Source organism: Alligator mississippiensis, chromosome 3 (assembly GCF_030867095.1).
Source record: "Alligator mississippiensis isolate rAllMis1 chromosome 3, rAllMis1, whole genome shotgun sequence".
Classification (NCBI taxonomy): Eukaryota; Metazoa; Chordata; order Crocodylia; family Alligatoridae; genus Alligator; species Alligator mississippiensis.
This window is the reverse complement of record NC_081826.1, coordinates 281,561,703-281,574,374: the sequence shown is the minus strand read 5'-3', so window position 1 is coordinate 281,574,374 and position 12,672 is coordinate 281,561,703. Positions and strand designations below refer to the sequence as shown.

At 42.4% G+C, this 12,672-nt stretch overlaps 1 protein-coding gene across 2 annotated transcripts in view; it reads right to left on the bottom strand.

Moving 5' to 3' along the window:
• The window catches only part of GOLPH3 (golgi phosphoprotein 3), a 58,129-nt gene that overhangs the window by 18,307 nt on the left and 27,150 nt on the right, over positions 1-12,672 (bottom strand). The window contains exon 2 of one of the 2 annotated variants that reach the window (XM_059725246.1): positions 3,806-3,937. The exons of the other annotated variant lie outside the window; for it this stretch is intronic. Coding sequence (XP_059581229.1) covers positions 3,806-3,937 — 132 coding nt within the window. The remainder of the gene's footprint in view (positions 1-3,805; positions 3,938-12,672) is intronic. 2 annotated transcript variants of the gene reach the window in all.

The window sequence follows — 12,672 nt, the reverse complement described above, 5'->3', positions numbered from 1 at the left end:
AACTTGTGGTTTCCCACATTTTTCTCCTTTAAAAGGGGAAAATCCATGATTTTTCTCTTTAAAAGGAGAAATTCATGGTTTCCATGGGAAACTGAAAACTCAGATCCCTGCTCATGACAAAGGGGGTCACCAAGAAGCAAGATCCAGATCATATTCTGCCCTCTTAATGTCTAAGCCTACACAGCTCCTTAACCAAAAATAAGTACATATCAGCTTAGGAGAGCAATCCTACTCTACACTGCTCTTCCATTCTCTCGATAAACAGCCTTCCACACCTCTGGAGCACAGGCAGCCAATAGGACAAGCAGCCAATAGGAAATGTTTCACACAGGAGTGTGGGAACTGTGACCCTTAAGCCTGAAGGGGTTTGACCCAACAACTCCCACTTCCTAGAAAATTGTTTATAAGCTATTACTATAGACTGGGCTGGCTTGAATACTCCCATTCCTCTAGCTGAAGCTGGGCCACTAGGTGGAAAGCACCCGCAACAAGAGTCATGAGTATAGGAGAACAGCAAGCAAGAGGCAGCCTAAGTCTGTAGCCCAGGGAGGAGCACACTCCCCCTGGGAGGAAGGGAGGCCTAGGCTCTGCTCAAAACATTGTTAATGCATTTTGCACCAACTACTCAAAACAGCACTCAAAACAGGGGGTCTCAAAGCAGTGCCATCCTTACTAAATCGAAGGGTCACATCCCCTCTTACTCTTCTAATGGCTTCATTCATGACTCTTGCATTTCTTCCCACTCAGTTGCCCAAGTAGCACAGAGCTGTGCCATGCCACCCCATCTCTGCAGTACTCCCCTCTGTTAAACAGCCTGTTATTCCACTATATCTACACTCACCCTCAACAAGGGGATGCAAAAAAGCAAGCCTGGGCAGCTGGCTGTTCCAGGGGGTGGAAACTTGCAGGCCATGACCTCCCACTGAAGCAAAAGGCTGCCAAGCCCTAACCTAGACAATTCACTCAACTCCTTGACTACACTGTTTGGAACTACAGGTTCCAATGCAGTGAAAACTGCCCAAGCAACACAAAATTTACTTACCAAACAATGGCTGCTAGAAAAGGTACATCTTTCAGTTGTGCTGCCAAATGGCTACTTACCAAATTCTACAAGATTTCCATGAAATGTTAGGATTTCAAAATGGCCAATATGACCCCTTGCAGGTATAAACAGGGAAATCTCAAGTAGGCTACACCACCTCTGTATCTGGCATTCATGTGGCTGCCTTTAAAATACCATGTCCTGTTCTTATCTATAACTCAGCAAGAATGTTGTTAAACTGGAGAAGGTTTAGAGAAAAGCTATATTAAAGGACTGGAAAACATGCCTTATAGATTGAACTCCTTGAGCCTGTTCTAGTTAATTTATCTAACGTAAAGTTAAAGGCAACTTGACCACAGTCTGTATATATCTCCCCCAAGTGGTTAAGAAACTTGATAACAGAGAGATCTTCAATCTAGCAGACAAAAAGGCTGAGTTGAAACCAGACAAATTTAGACTCAAAATAAGGTGCAATATTTAATAGTGAGGATAATTAACCAAAGAATACCTTTCCAAATATGGTATAGGATTCTCTACCACTGGAAATTTTTTAATAGGTATTGTTAGATATAAAGAAAAATATTTACACAGTTTTGATTCAGTATATACTACAATGCAGATTACTTTCTTCAGACTACCCCACGTACTTTTCATTACACAGTTGCTGGCATATTCTACAAATGCTAAAGAATATGCAAATGGTATGTCTTTTTTAAACTAAAAAGACACATGAAATTCTAAGCAAGTTGTTCCTGAGACTACTTCTGAGTAGAAAATGTGGATGAAAGAACATTAGCCATATTGCTATTTAAGATTATCTACACGTTATTTTTTCCCCAAACACAGGTTAAACTTTTGATGCATTCTATTTATGTCCTTGTATAGGAAAGACAAATATAAAATAAATAAAAACAATTCTTTCAATTCCAATATAAACACCTGTGGCAGGGATGGGGGGGGAAAAAAACAGTGGATGTTTCAAAATTAGATATTTAACATTAAGTTCTTGGAGTCTTTTGGAGTTTTTTTCTTTTTAAGCGCTACAAATTAAATGCAAGGTGATTATTTGGCTTTTATTTTTTACTGCATGTGTGCACAGACTAGTTTTCTAAAAAACAAATCCTTAGAATCTTATTCAAAAAGCAGAGTTAGACTCTTAGAAAGAAGAAAAAACTAGACATATTGATCATATGGAACAAATACAGCCTTTAAGAAACATTCTTGAACATCTGACAAGCCAGAGGACTCTAAAGTTGGAAAGGAGGTCAGATTCTGTGCAAATTAAAGCTGAATACAGCTGAACCAGAATAATAGAAGCAAGAGCTGCCAGCATGAACAGAAGTCCAATTCTTCAGAAATGAAGAAGGCTGGAAGAGATTTGGAAAAGTTTTAAAAAAGTTGCGTAAAATATAATATTGACAGGGAAGTCTAGGCAGAAAAGTAAATTAATTTTGTGGCAAAAGGCAATATTTTACCTTTTCAACCCCAATATCCTGATTTTAGAAGTACCCATTAGAATACTGTGAGTAATAATCCCCAAACAGGGAGACATGACTTACCATAAAGCCTGCAAAATCTAGGTGCAAAAGCAACTAAAAGCTAACTCAGATTTGCAGCCTAATGAGGGCCCCAATTCAACAAAGTACATAAGGAAATGCCTGACTCTGAGCACTGAATTTACTGACTTAAATGAGACTGGTCACGTGATTAAAGGTAAGCGTGTACCACATTTACCTGAATCAAAGTCAACCCTGAATTTAGATGACTCCCCAAAAGGAGATTCTATACATTGAAAATGTATAAATGTTATAATTTTCCAGGTATAGAATCTAATTATCAGGGGGGGCCCCCTAAATTCTTCTCTCTCCCCCTGCTACAGCAGGGAAAGCAGTGGCTAGGGGGTTCAGGTGGCCCCCTTGCCATGTGCTCCTGCCACTTCTTTCCCCTGCAGCCTTCCTGCCCCACCTTCACTAGCACCCCCCAGGTCCCCAAAGCCTCTTCCCCTCCCATCCCCCAACTCCCACCCCACCTAGTCTCTGCCTCTTTCACTCACCCTCCTTCCTGCTTACTGCCAGACACTGCTGGGGCTCTGATCCCTCCCAGAGCACAGCATGTGGAAGCTTAGCCATTGTCAGTCCTGGACCATGCAGCAATGTCGGTGATGCTGACTGACCAGGCAGGGGACAGAGTTTTCATGTACTCTGTGCCTGGGAGGGAACGCAGCTCTAGCTGGAGCCAAGATATACCACACAGTAAAAGGGGGAGGGCAGAAGCTACAGAGGGCAAACAGAGGTGGGGCAGGAGGGTGCTCTGGGTCTGACTCTGGTCCCAAACTAGACTCAGGGCCAGTCAGAGCTGCAGCAGCCAGTTACTTCCCTCCCTTCCTGCTCTGCATGCAAATCTAAGGTAAGGGGTTTCCCCATGCCCCCACCACCACCACCCCAGCTGATTAGGGAAAAAAGCTTTGTCTTAGATTCAAGCAAATGTGGTATTTATGTTCTCTGAGGCTATGACTTGTTTTTCTTTTTAAACTGTAAAAGTCAGTTCTTTAGAGCAAGAACTGTACCCTGGAGCATATAAAATATATTGTACAGTGCTTATATATACACAGTATATATTGTACTGAATATACTACACTGAGGTTTTGATTATTTGGTACTCTCTCAGTGCAAATTAAGAATATTTTCTTCACAGGGCAATTTACATTTAGTCTATCACTTAGAAGAGTACATAAAAATAAACACTGATTTGTTTTCTTCTTACCTTTCTTGTTAATAAACTTTTGCGCCTCATTCCACATGCCTCCAGTTGAAGTCGCCCTCTCAATGCCAGTTCAATTAACATACAGCCACGCAACCCAGAGGAGATGCAATCATTCCAGAAGGATGTGTAACCCTGCAGAATGAGGAAAAACTAAGCAAAAGTTTTCCATCTGCACCTAACTCTAAAAAGACATGCTGTCTTTCCCAGTCACTTCCTCCTACACACTCATACTGAGAAAAAAGTAGCTATTTAAGCCTCAACCCTATGATGAAAGAAAAATCTAATAGAAAAACTACTTCCAGTTATTTCTCAATCACCCTGCTTCTTAGAAAAGTCACACAGAACACTGTATTGAGACACAGCCAAAAAATTATCCTCGATATAAAGTTTTACATATATACACAAGCAGCACAAAGAATTTTTTTCTGCAATTCACTTCTCAGGTGGCTTCAAAATTTAGACAGGTTGTATATCATCATCTGCCTTTCCTCCAAAAACTTTACATTCATAAAAAATATGTCCTGATGAAATACAAGTTATCAGATTACCAAATGCTCTTGCATATAACATGCACTTCTTCCCCCGCCCCCAATCAGCAGAAGGAAGTTGGGGTGCACATTATATGCAGGAAATAGGCAACCCTATGGGTCCAGAAATGTGACACTGGGGAAGCAGTAGCAGTGTTAATTGTTATGGCTCTAAGAGCTCTGAGCTCTCCACAGTCAAATTTCTAGACCCATAGGGAGGCCCTGCTGGCCAGATCATATGGCCTCATGTGCCCGATCAGGCTAGTGCATAGAGCCCATCTGTGGACAGACCCAGCGTGCCACCCAATCCAGAGCATGGGGCTGGCAGCAGACTTAGAAGCAAGCTCTGCTCTCTAGCTGCTGCTACTCAGTTACCACAAAGATCCCCCCCCCCCCCCCCCAAACTACCCTTCAAAAACCAAGGTGCATATTATATACAGGACATGCTGTATGCAAGAAAAAATGATATTATTAATTGTAAGATTATGTAAGATCTTGCATAGAATCAGATTCTATGCACCACATTTTAATTTACTGTTTTCAAATAGAAGAGTAGGTGAAAAAGAAAAGTTTCCCAAATCATTTCTAGAGCAATTCGCTATTTTTCTCATCGCTACATTGTTTGAAATACATGTAGTTAAATATTTTTTTAAGTCTACTACAGGCAATTTCTATACGTGCCACAAGACACTTAATGCGTGTTCTATGAACTTCCCCAAGTCCATAATACTGTCACTTAAATTTCTGTGATCTTCATACCATTCTGCTCTGGAAACAGGTCAGGAGGAACGGAAGAGAGATTAAACAAACAAATCTCATCCAACTTCTAGGAATACATTGTTAGTTGATTACATGCATTAACACTGCTTGACTGTTTGTGTCGGGGCTGTCCTACTGGTAGCTTCTGCATGGGGTTAACTTGTGACCCTCTTCCCCTACCCGACAGCCACTCCCAGTAGCGCAACATGGGGTGGGCAACCAGGACCTGTGTCCTGGGCACTGCCTGGGGGAGGAGTGCCAGAAAGACTGGGGGGAAGCTCCTCCTCACCCTTCTGTCCCTGGCTCTGCCAGTACCATCTGGCTGCAGGAAGCAACACAGCAGGCAGTGTGCACCTATTTGGGAGAATCTTTACAATCTTTGAATCCTCCTCAGCCTGGCAAAGAGTGTTTGGACTCAAAAGCATGCAAAGAAAGATTTTTTTTTGCTACTATTTAGTTGCTCTAATAAAAGATATCATCTCTAGCCCAAAAGTTTTGGCTGTCACAGAGAGCAAGGCATTCTAGAAGTGACTGTTTTATAAAATTCACTGCTGCCAGCAAGAGGGTGCGCCGGGAGGATGGAACTGACCCCAGTATTTGCCACCAAAATCAGCATTTTTCTCTCCCCTCTCCATATGGGCTTTGACAGCAAAATATGGAGTGAACACTCTGCCACTCTAGAGAACTACAATTCCTAGAACACCTTGCACTTCATGACATACTGCCCTGCAGCTGCTTGTTGCTCATCCTGTGAAGAAATCAGAAGGTACTAGGTGGGGTGGATGGAAGCAGGGACAGGGTGAGAGAGGATTTCCCCAGCAGCATTTTTCTCATGTTATGCAGCTGGTCACTTCACCCATTGCTCAAGGGTTCCATGTTCACCTTTCCTCCTCCAGCTTCTGCTTCTTGTCCCCATCCAAAGGGATGCTGTGGCAGGGCCAAGGGAGCTTGCAAGCCAGCATGTTGGGGGTTGGGAGCCCAAGCATCCACATCATTTGATACAGCAAAGGAGCCCACAGCTGGGGTTGGGGGACCAGAAGCTTAGAAGCTGACAGCCTGCATCTGTCACAACTTTAACAGGCAGTCCTCAACTTACAACATTTTGATTTACAGGCAGTCCTCAGACTTACGACACAGTTGGTTCCTGAAAACCATGTGGTAAGTAGAAACGTTGTAACTTGGAACCAATATAAGAAACAATGTTATAAATGGGGGATTGGTTCCTGAACCAAGGGCCCAATACCCTATTTTCACTAAAAATACCCCAGAATTTTGTACTCGATCAATTTACAGAAGCACAATATAGCCATATTAATGTATTTATATTGTAAATAGCAATCATATTGATTTGGAAGGACTTCCTTGAGGTGACTTTGCTGGACTTTTGGAAGGGCTCTTGGTTGGACTTTTTGAAGGGTTCTTGGCTCAAGTCTTCTCAGGAGGAGTCTTGGTTGCAGGTTTTTCTGGAGTCTTGTCTGCTTTCTTCAAGGAAGTGTCCAAGCAAGTTTTGACAGATGTTCTCCAGGGAGATGGGTGACACCATGAACTTGTTCACTGGCATGGCGTCACATTGGATCAAGCGTTGTAAAGTCAAAATGGATGTCAGAAAGTTGAAACAGGGTGTCAATTTATAAATGCTGTAAGTGCAAAATGTTGTAACTCGAAACATTGTAAGTCGAGGACTGCCTATACAACGTTTCGCACTTACATTTATAAATTGACACCGTTTCAACTTTCTGACGTCAGTTTCGACTTTACAACACTTAATCTGACATGATGCCACATCAGCAAACAACCCTGTCATGGTTATGGGATGGGGATGGCAGTGGGGGTGGGGGCGCGGAGGCATTGCCCAGCCGGGGCAGGAATAGCTGCAGGACTGGGCTAGGGAGTGGGACAGAGCCATCCAAAAGAATGGGAGGGGGGCAGCTCCCCACCACTGTGCACACTCGGGGGGGGGGGGGAGGGGAGTGCTGGGTACCAGAGGTGATATGTTGTTGGGTGTTGGGGGTGGCATGTGCCCCCCGCCCCAGATTTGTGAGCCCACAGTGGGGCACAGGACTGCAGCCTGGTGCCCTTGCCCCAGGGACCTCCATCGCCCAGCAGGCAGAACCCAGCACAGGAGGGGAGATTTAGTGCTACCGCCACTACCACAAGCCCTGCGTCAGCCATGCCTCCAAGGTGAAGTCCCCCTGCCCACCTGACAGCAGCAGGGGCACAGCTCCACACCACTGCAACCTCTCCCCCCCGCACTGCTGCTGGGTGGGGGCAAGGGGCACTTCAGATTGGCAGCATGGCTGGTGCAGGGCTCCTGGTGGCAGCAGCACTGAGTCTCTCCACCTTGCTCTGCCCTCCCATGCTGGGTCCCACCCACAGGGCTGCGAAGGCCCCCCAGCTGGAAGGCAGCAGCACAAGGAGCCCAAGCCCCTCAGTGGGCTGTTCACATCCTCTCCCCATAACCCACAGATTCCACTCAGCTCTGCTCCAGCTATGCCACCTACACAGCTTGGGGGGAGGGGAGGGGATGTAAGGGGCCGGGCCCAGCTTCAGCAGCTGTCACCTCCTGAACTCAGCATCCAGGACTCAAGCACTGTTGGCTGGCTGTGGCTGGCGTCCATGGAACAGAAAGTAAGTAGGATGCAGCCGCCAGGTCCTATAGTCCTGGTAGCTGGAGGCCCCCTCTGGCAGAGCTGAGGGAGGGGGTGGGGGGCAGGAAACTGCATGTTGGGAGTGAAGGGACTTGGTGGGAACAGGGGAGCTATAGGTCAGGGGTGAGGGACAACACCGGGGCAGGACACTGGCATATCGGAGCTGCTCAGCGCCACAGAGCAGCCGGGAGGGACAGGGCAGGACACGACAGCTGCAGCTGGACCCTCACCCTGGTGAGCAAAGAGGGCAGGAGGAGCTCTGATTTTCTATGATAAAAAAACAAAATAAAGTGCCAAAATATATAGGTATTTAGAATGTATTTTATTAAAGTGACTGAGGCACTGATATTTGCTTCAAACTACTTTAAAATTGTAAATATATTAAATGAACATTGTGTTCAACTGATACACGCATGTTACATGCACAGTGGTGTTTCATCTTAATCGTGGAAAAATGCAGATTTTTGTGTTTTTAATGAAAAAAATATTTTTATCAGAAATTTTATGGTTTTTAAAAAAGAGCAAACCAGGATCCCTGCTGATTACCTGCTGAAGCTATTCCTTGCCATTCCACAAACTTGGTTGTCATTAACTCCAGTCTATAAAAAGAGTATGTGACTGATGCATGCCATCTTCAGTTTTGCAGGATGCCAAAACACTCTACAAGTACAGTATGCCTATAACTCATCTGAGCTAGTAAGAATACATACTTGAGTTACAATCATGCCATCACAATGGCTTAATCAAGTATGTGCATCCAGACCCAGCCACTGTGATTCATCATGTTTGTACAGTGCATTTCCCGAGCTTTCCCTAAACTATACTGTATTGTCTCAGCAGGAAACAGACTGCCTACAGGATATGTAAACTGAATGACACCAGGAACACAAGAATACATGCTCCAGGATGCTCTGCCACACACTGAGATGTCAGGACCAGTTAAATTGGTTTCAGAGCCCCAGTTAAGGCCTAATTTTCACTGCAAAAACATTATCAAACCAGTCCCAGGAAACAACTTAAACCTTACTGGCTTCCATAATTTAACTGAGTAATAGTAATTTAAGTCTGGACACAACCACATTTCAACTATGTCATAAAATTAACTGGCACAAACACAGCTCAAAGTTGTAGCATCGAGAACCTCTTTCAAATAAGAACAAATTTGAAGATACCTGTGTGTTTCAGGGCCAGGACCCATTAAGAAAATAAATCATGTTTCCTGGCTCTTTATCCAAATTTTAGCAGCAGATACTACCTTTTTCTGCCTTGGAAAGAAACAAGTGTAATCAACAGAGATTTAGGACACGAATGCACATTATTTGGTTTGCAAAGTGCACCGTGTTCTTTCTATATCAAGTTCAGAGCCTCCTAATTTCCACGAAAATCAAGTTTCCTAATGAAGCAAATGATATTAATTGTCTTCTGAATCACCATGTGTGTGGTAAAGACTTGCTTTACAAATAATGATTCTACCTGTTCACAGCATCAGCAGAATCGTACCAAACTCAGGAACACCAAATTAGAACACACGGAACTATTTTTCAGGTCTTCCAAATCAGTAAGAAAGACTGGAATTAATATCTTACTGCAATCTACCCAAGAACATGCTTGACCTTTTCATAACCTCTTAAAATGCCAACTACCCTGTCCTCTGCCTCATTTATTAGCATTTCATGTGTTTGGAACAAGAAAAAACATAACAAAAGATATGCTCGACTAAAAAGAGCAGGGGAGGCCATCAATTTATCTGAACTCCGCTTGATCTTCTCTCCATTTCAACTTATAATTTGTGTTTCCTCTTCCAATTCACCTCTCTCCCCCCAACAATTTCCAACAAAAAGGGGGAAGGAAATAGCAAGTAAGGTTCTTGTATCCTTCTGATGCAGGCTTTGCCCACATTAGACTTTTTCCCTAACATCTTACACCACTACCACAGGGGTAGTGGCCCAGACTGTAGAAACTATGGAAATTCTTGCAAAGATGAAACATCAGTGTTTGACACCATGTTAAATCAGTGAGTCACAATGTCTGTGGTAAAGACTTGCTTTACAAATAATGCTCCTACCTGTCTGTAACACCAGCAGACTCATACCAACATGGAGAAGTCTTGGGAAGGAAGTCTAGCACTGACGACGCCACAGAAAATCCTGAGTCACTCCAAAAGCACCTACTGCAGCCCCAAAATTGGGCACTGCAGAAGGCATGTTGTTTCAGCAGCCTTAGGGTGCACTACTCCATGCTAAGTTTATCAATAATTATAACAACACTTGCAAAAGTATATGTATAAAAAACAGAAGCTGCTTGCCAGTGTCTGGAATAAATTGTATGTATAAAAAATGTATGCTACAGGAAAGACTAAAAAGCATCTTCTCTAAATATAGATCCCAGACAAATATACAACAATGGCCAGGACAAGGTATGCAGGTAGTGCTTTAGATACCTTTAAATGAGAAGTCCCTAATCTGAGTAGCCCACCTAAACAGCTCACTAAACATAACCTATAAGGAAATTAGCAAATCCTACTGTGATGGCCATTGCATTGGGGGTTCTTTAAGAACTAGACTGAGATTTCAAAATAGTTTTGCATAGTCCAAGACCATGGGCAACCTTCATATAGCAATCACATACATGTTCAGTCTTTCATGGTGCTTCAAACAATAGCTTCCTGATAACTGTCAAGCAAGTTTCTTAGGAAAACAATTTAGTCGCTTGCAAATGAAAGGTGGCAATTATTAAGAAAGCAAAATATCACTAAAACCATCAATTTATAGCCACAGTCTCCAAATATTTACTGAAAAAAATGTCTTTTAAAAATAACAGATTACAAACTACAGATTTAGAAGATACTTTCATCACAGAAGTAACCACAATGATGAAAATATACTTAATACTTGCATAATATTGTGTTCTTAATTTCTAAATTCCTTACCATTCCTAGCTCTTATCCTCCCAAGAGCTACCAAAAATAAAGGCACATTAAAGTTCCCTTTCACATCTACTCCCTGGCTACCTAAAATATTTTGTATTAACTGCTCTCTTGTATTAACACTTTTAATTAAGCTGGAAGATTCCACTAGCATTTCCCTTCTCCTAAGAGTGTTCTCTAACTAAATAGCTTCCACCTTGAGCATACAGTGGGCTTGTCTACACGAAATGCTACCGTGCAGTAGTTACTGCACATTTATTTAGTATTTGTATAATCAAGTACTAAATAAATGTGCAGTATCTGGAGCTACTGAGCAGTAGGGCCAGTGAACGCCTTTTAAAAGATGATGCTGGGCAGCAGACTAATAACATTGTGCAGTAGTGTATTAGCACTGTTGGTGCTGTGACGCGCTACTGCGCAGTCAGTGTCTTCTGTAGACATGACCACCGAATGCAAGATTTCAAAATATAGCCCAGAGAAGGATAGGAGGGGAAAGGTTTGTGAGAACATCATGCAGATTTCCTGTTATGTTTTTGAGCTATAGTATGTAAAATGAACAAAATTAAGCATTCATAAAGCTGAGGTTTGACTTTATAAAGCTCAGTAATCTGAAAGTCCTAATTTTACCACTAGCCTAATGGCTCCCATTTTAAAGATTCGTCCACCTACTTCCCGGTCTAAGCTGTACAGGCCCACCAGGCCTGTACTCAAGTCCTTCCACTGGCTGTCAGATAAATTTCAGAGCAGTCAATAGTTTAAACCCTAAAAATTTATTAATCCTAATTAATTTAACTATGAACAATCACAAAGGTGAGCCTGTCCAGAAACGATACAGCCTACAAATAGTAGAAAGGCTCTGCAAGGGCAGGAGACGGAATTCTTGTTTGAGAGGATCCAGCAAATTCAGGTCTGAGCACCTTTAGAAAAAAAAAAAATCTTTCAAAAGCCTTTTCTACCATAGCAAAACAATACTTGCTCACAACACTTACACCTTACATCAACCCAAAACACTCACCCTCCAAAAAGAAAAACCCCCCAAAACCTACTGCTAGAAAAAAAAAATTCAACCAACCAAGAAGGGATATTTGAATCAGAGTGTTTACTAGTTCTTAAAAATCTATTCCATTTCAAAACAAAAGGCTAACATTTAAACGTGACCATAAAATGGGGCTCTGAAAAATTACTTAGAAAAAGCTGAAATAACATTTTGTTTCTATCTTTCTGGAATGTTTCTGAGGCCCCCCTAATCTCTCCTAAGTTGTGGCAGGTGGCAGAGGAGAGGCAGGGAGAAAGGGGAAGAGGGCTGGACAATTGCAGAATCCCAGAAGTCCAGCAGAAGAATATTTTTGCAGAAATGTGTATTTCCCCCATCAGAAAATATCATTTTAATGGAAGATTTCTGAACAGCTCAAAGCTGTTCTCCAGAAGGGAAGAGTCAAGACTCCATGAAGTCCAGCAGAGATTTTACAGTGATAGTGCAAGACATTATAAATCCCTAAAAAAAGAGCCAGATGTCCAAATTATTCGCCAAGTTCTCCTGATGCAGTTGCAAGCACAGCTATCTACCTTCCCCCCACAACAGTTTCTGCCCCCTGCTGCCTGTGGGGCCATTAACATGTAAATATTCCTTTATCCCTCAAAGGCAAGCTAAAATGTGCACATTCATTGAATTAACATGACTTTAGAGCACTGAAGAGTAAAACTACATTAGTGATAATTTGAGAACTCTAAAGGCTTTCTAAAGGAGAATCTAATATCAGCTTGGAGGCCTGTACTGAAAATCTCTGTACACTTGGAAGGGTTGCAAAGATCATATTTTACATTCTTTTCAGCAGTAGTTTCAAATAATAAAAATCCGCAAGTTTATTATTATACAATTGAATCAGATGCATTACAACAGATCTTATTTATTTATTTCAACGCAACTTCTCCCTGGAGAAACTCCTTCATTTGAAAACAGAGTTTTACTACCATATGCCAAAATATCTTCTCAACTTTAAATTTCTT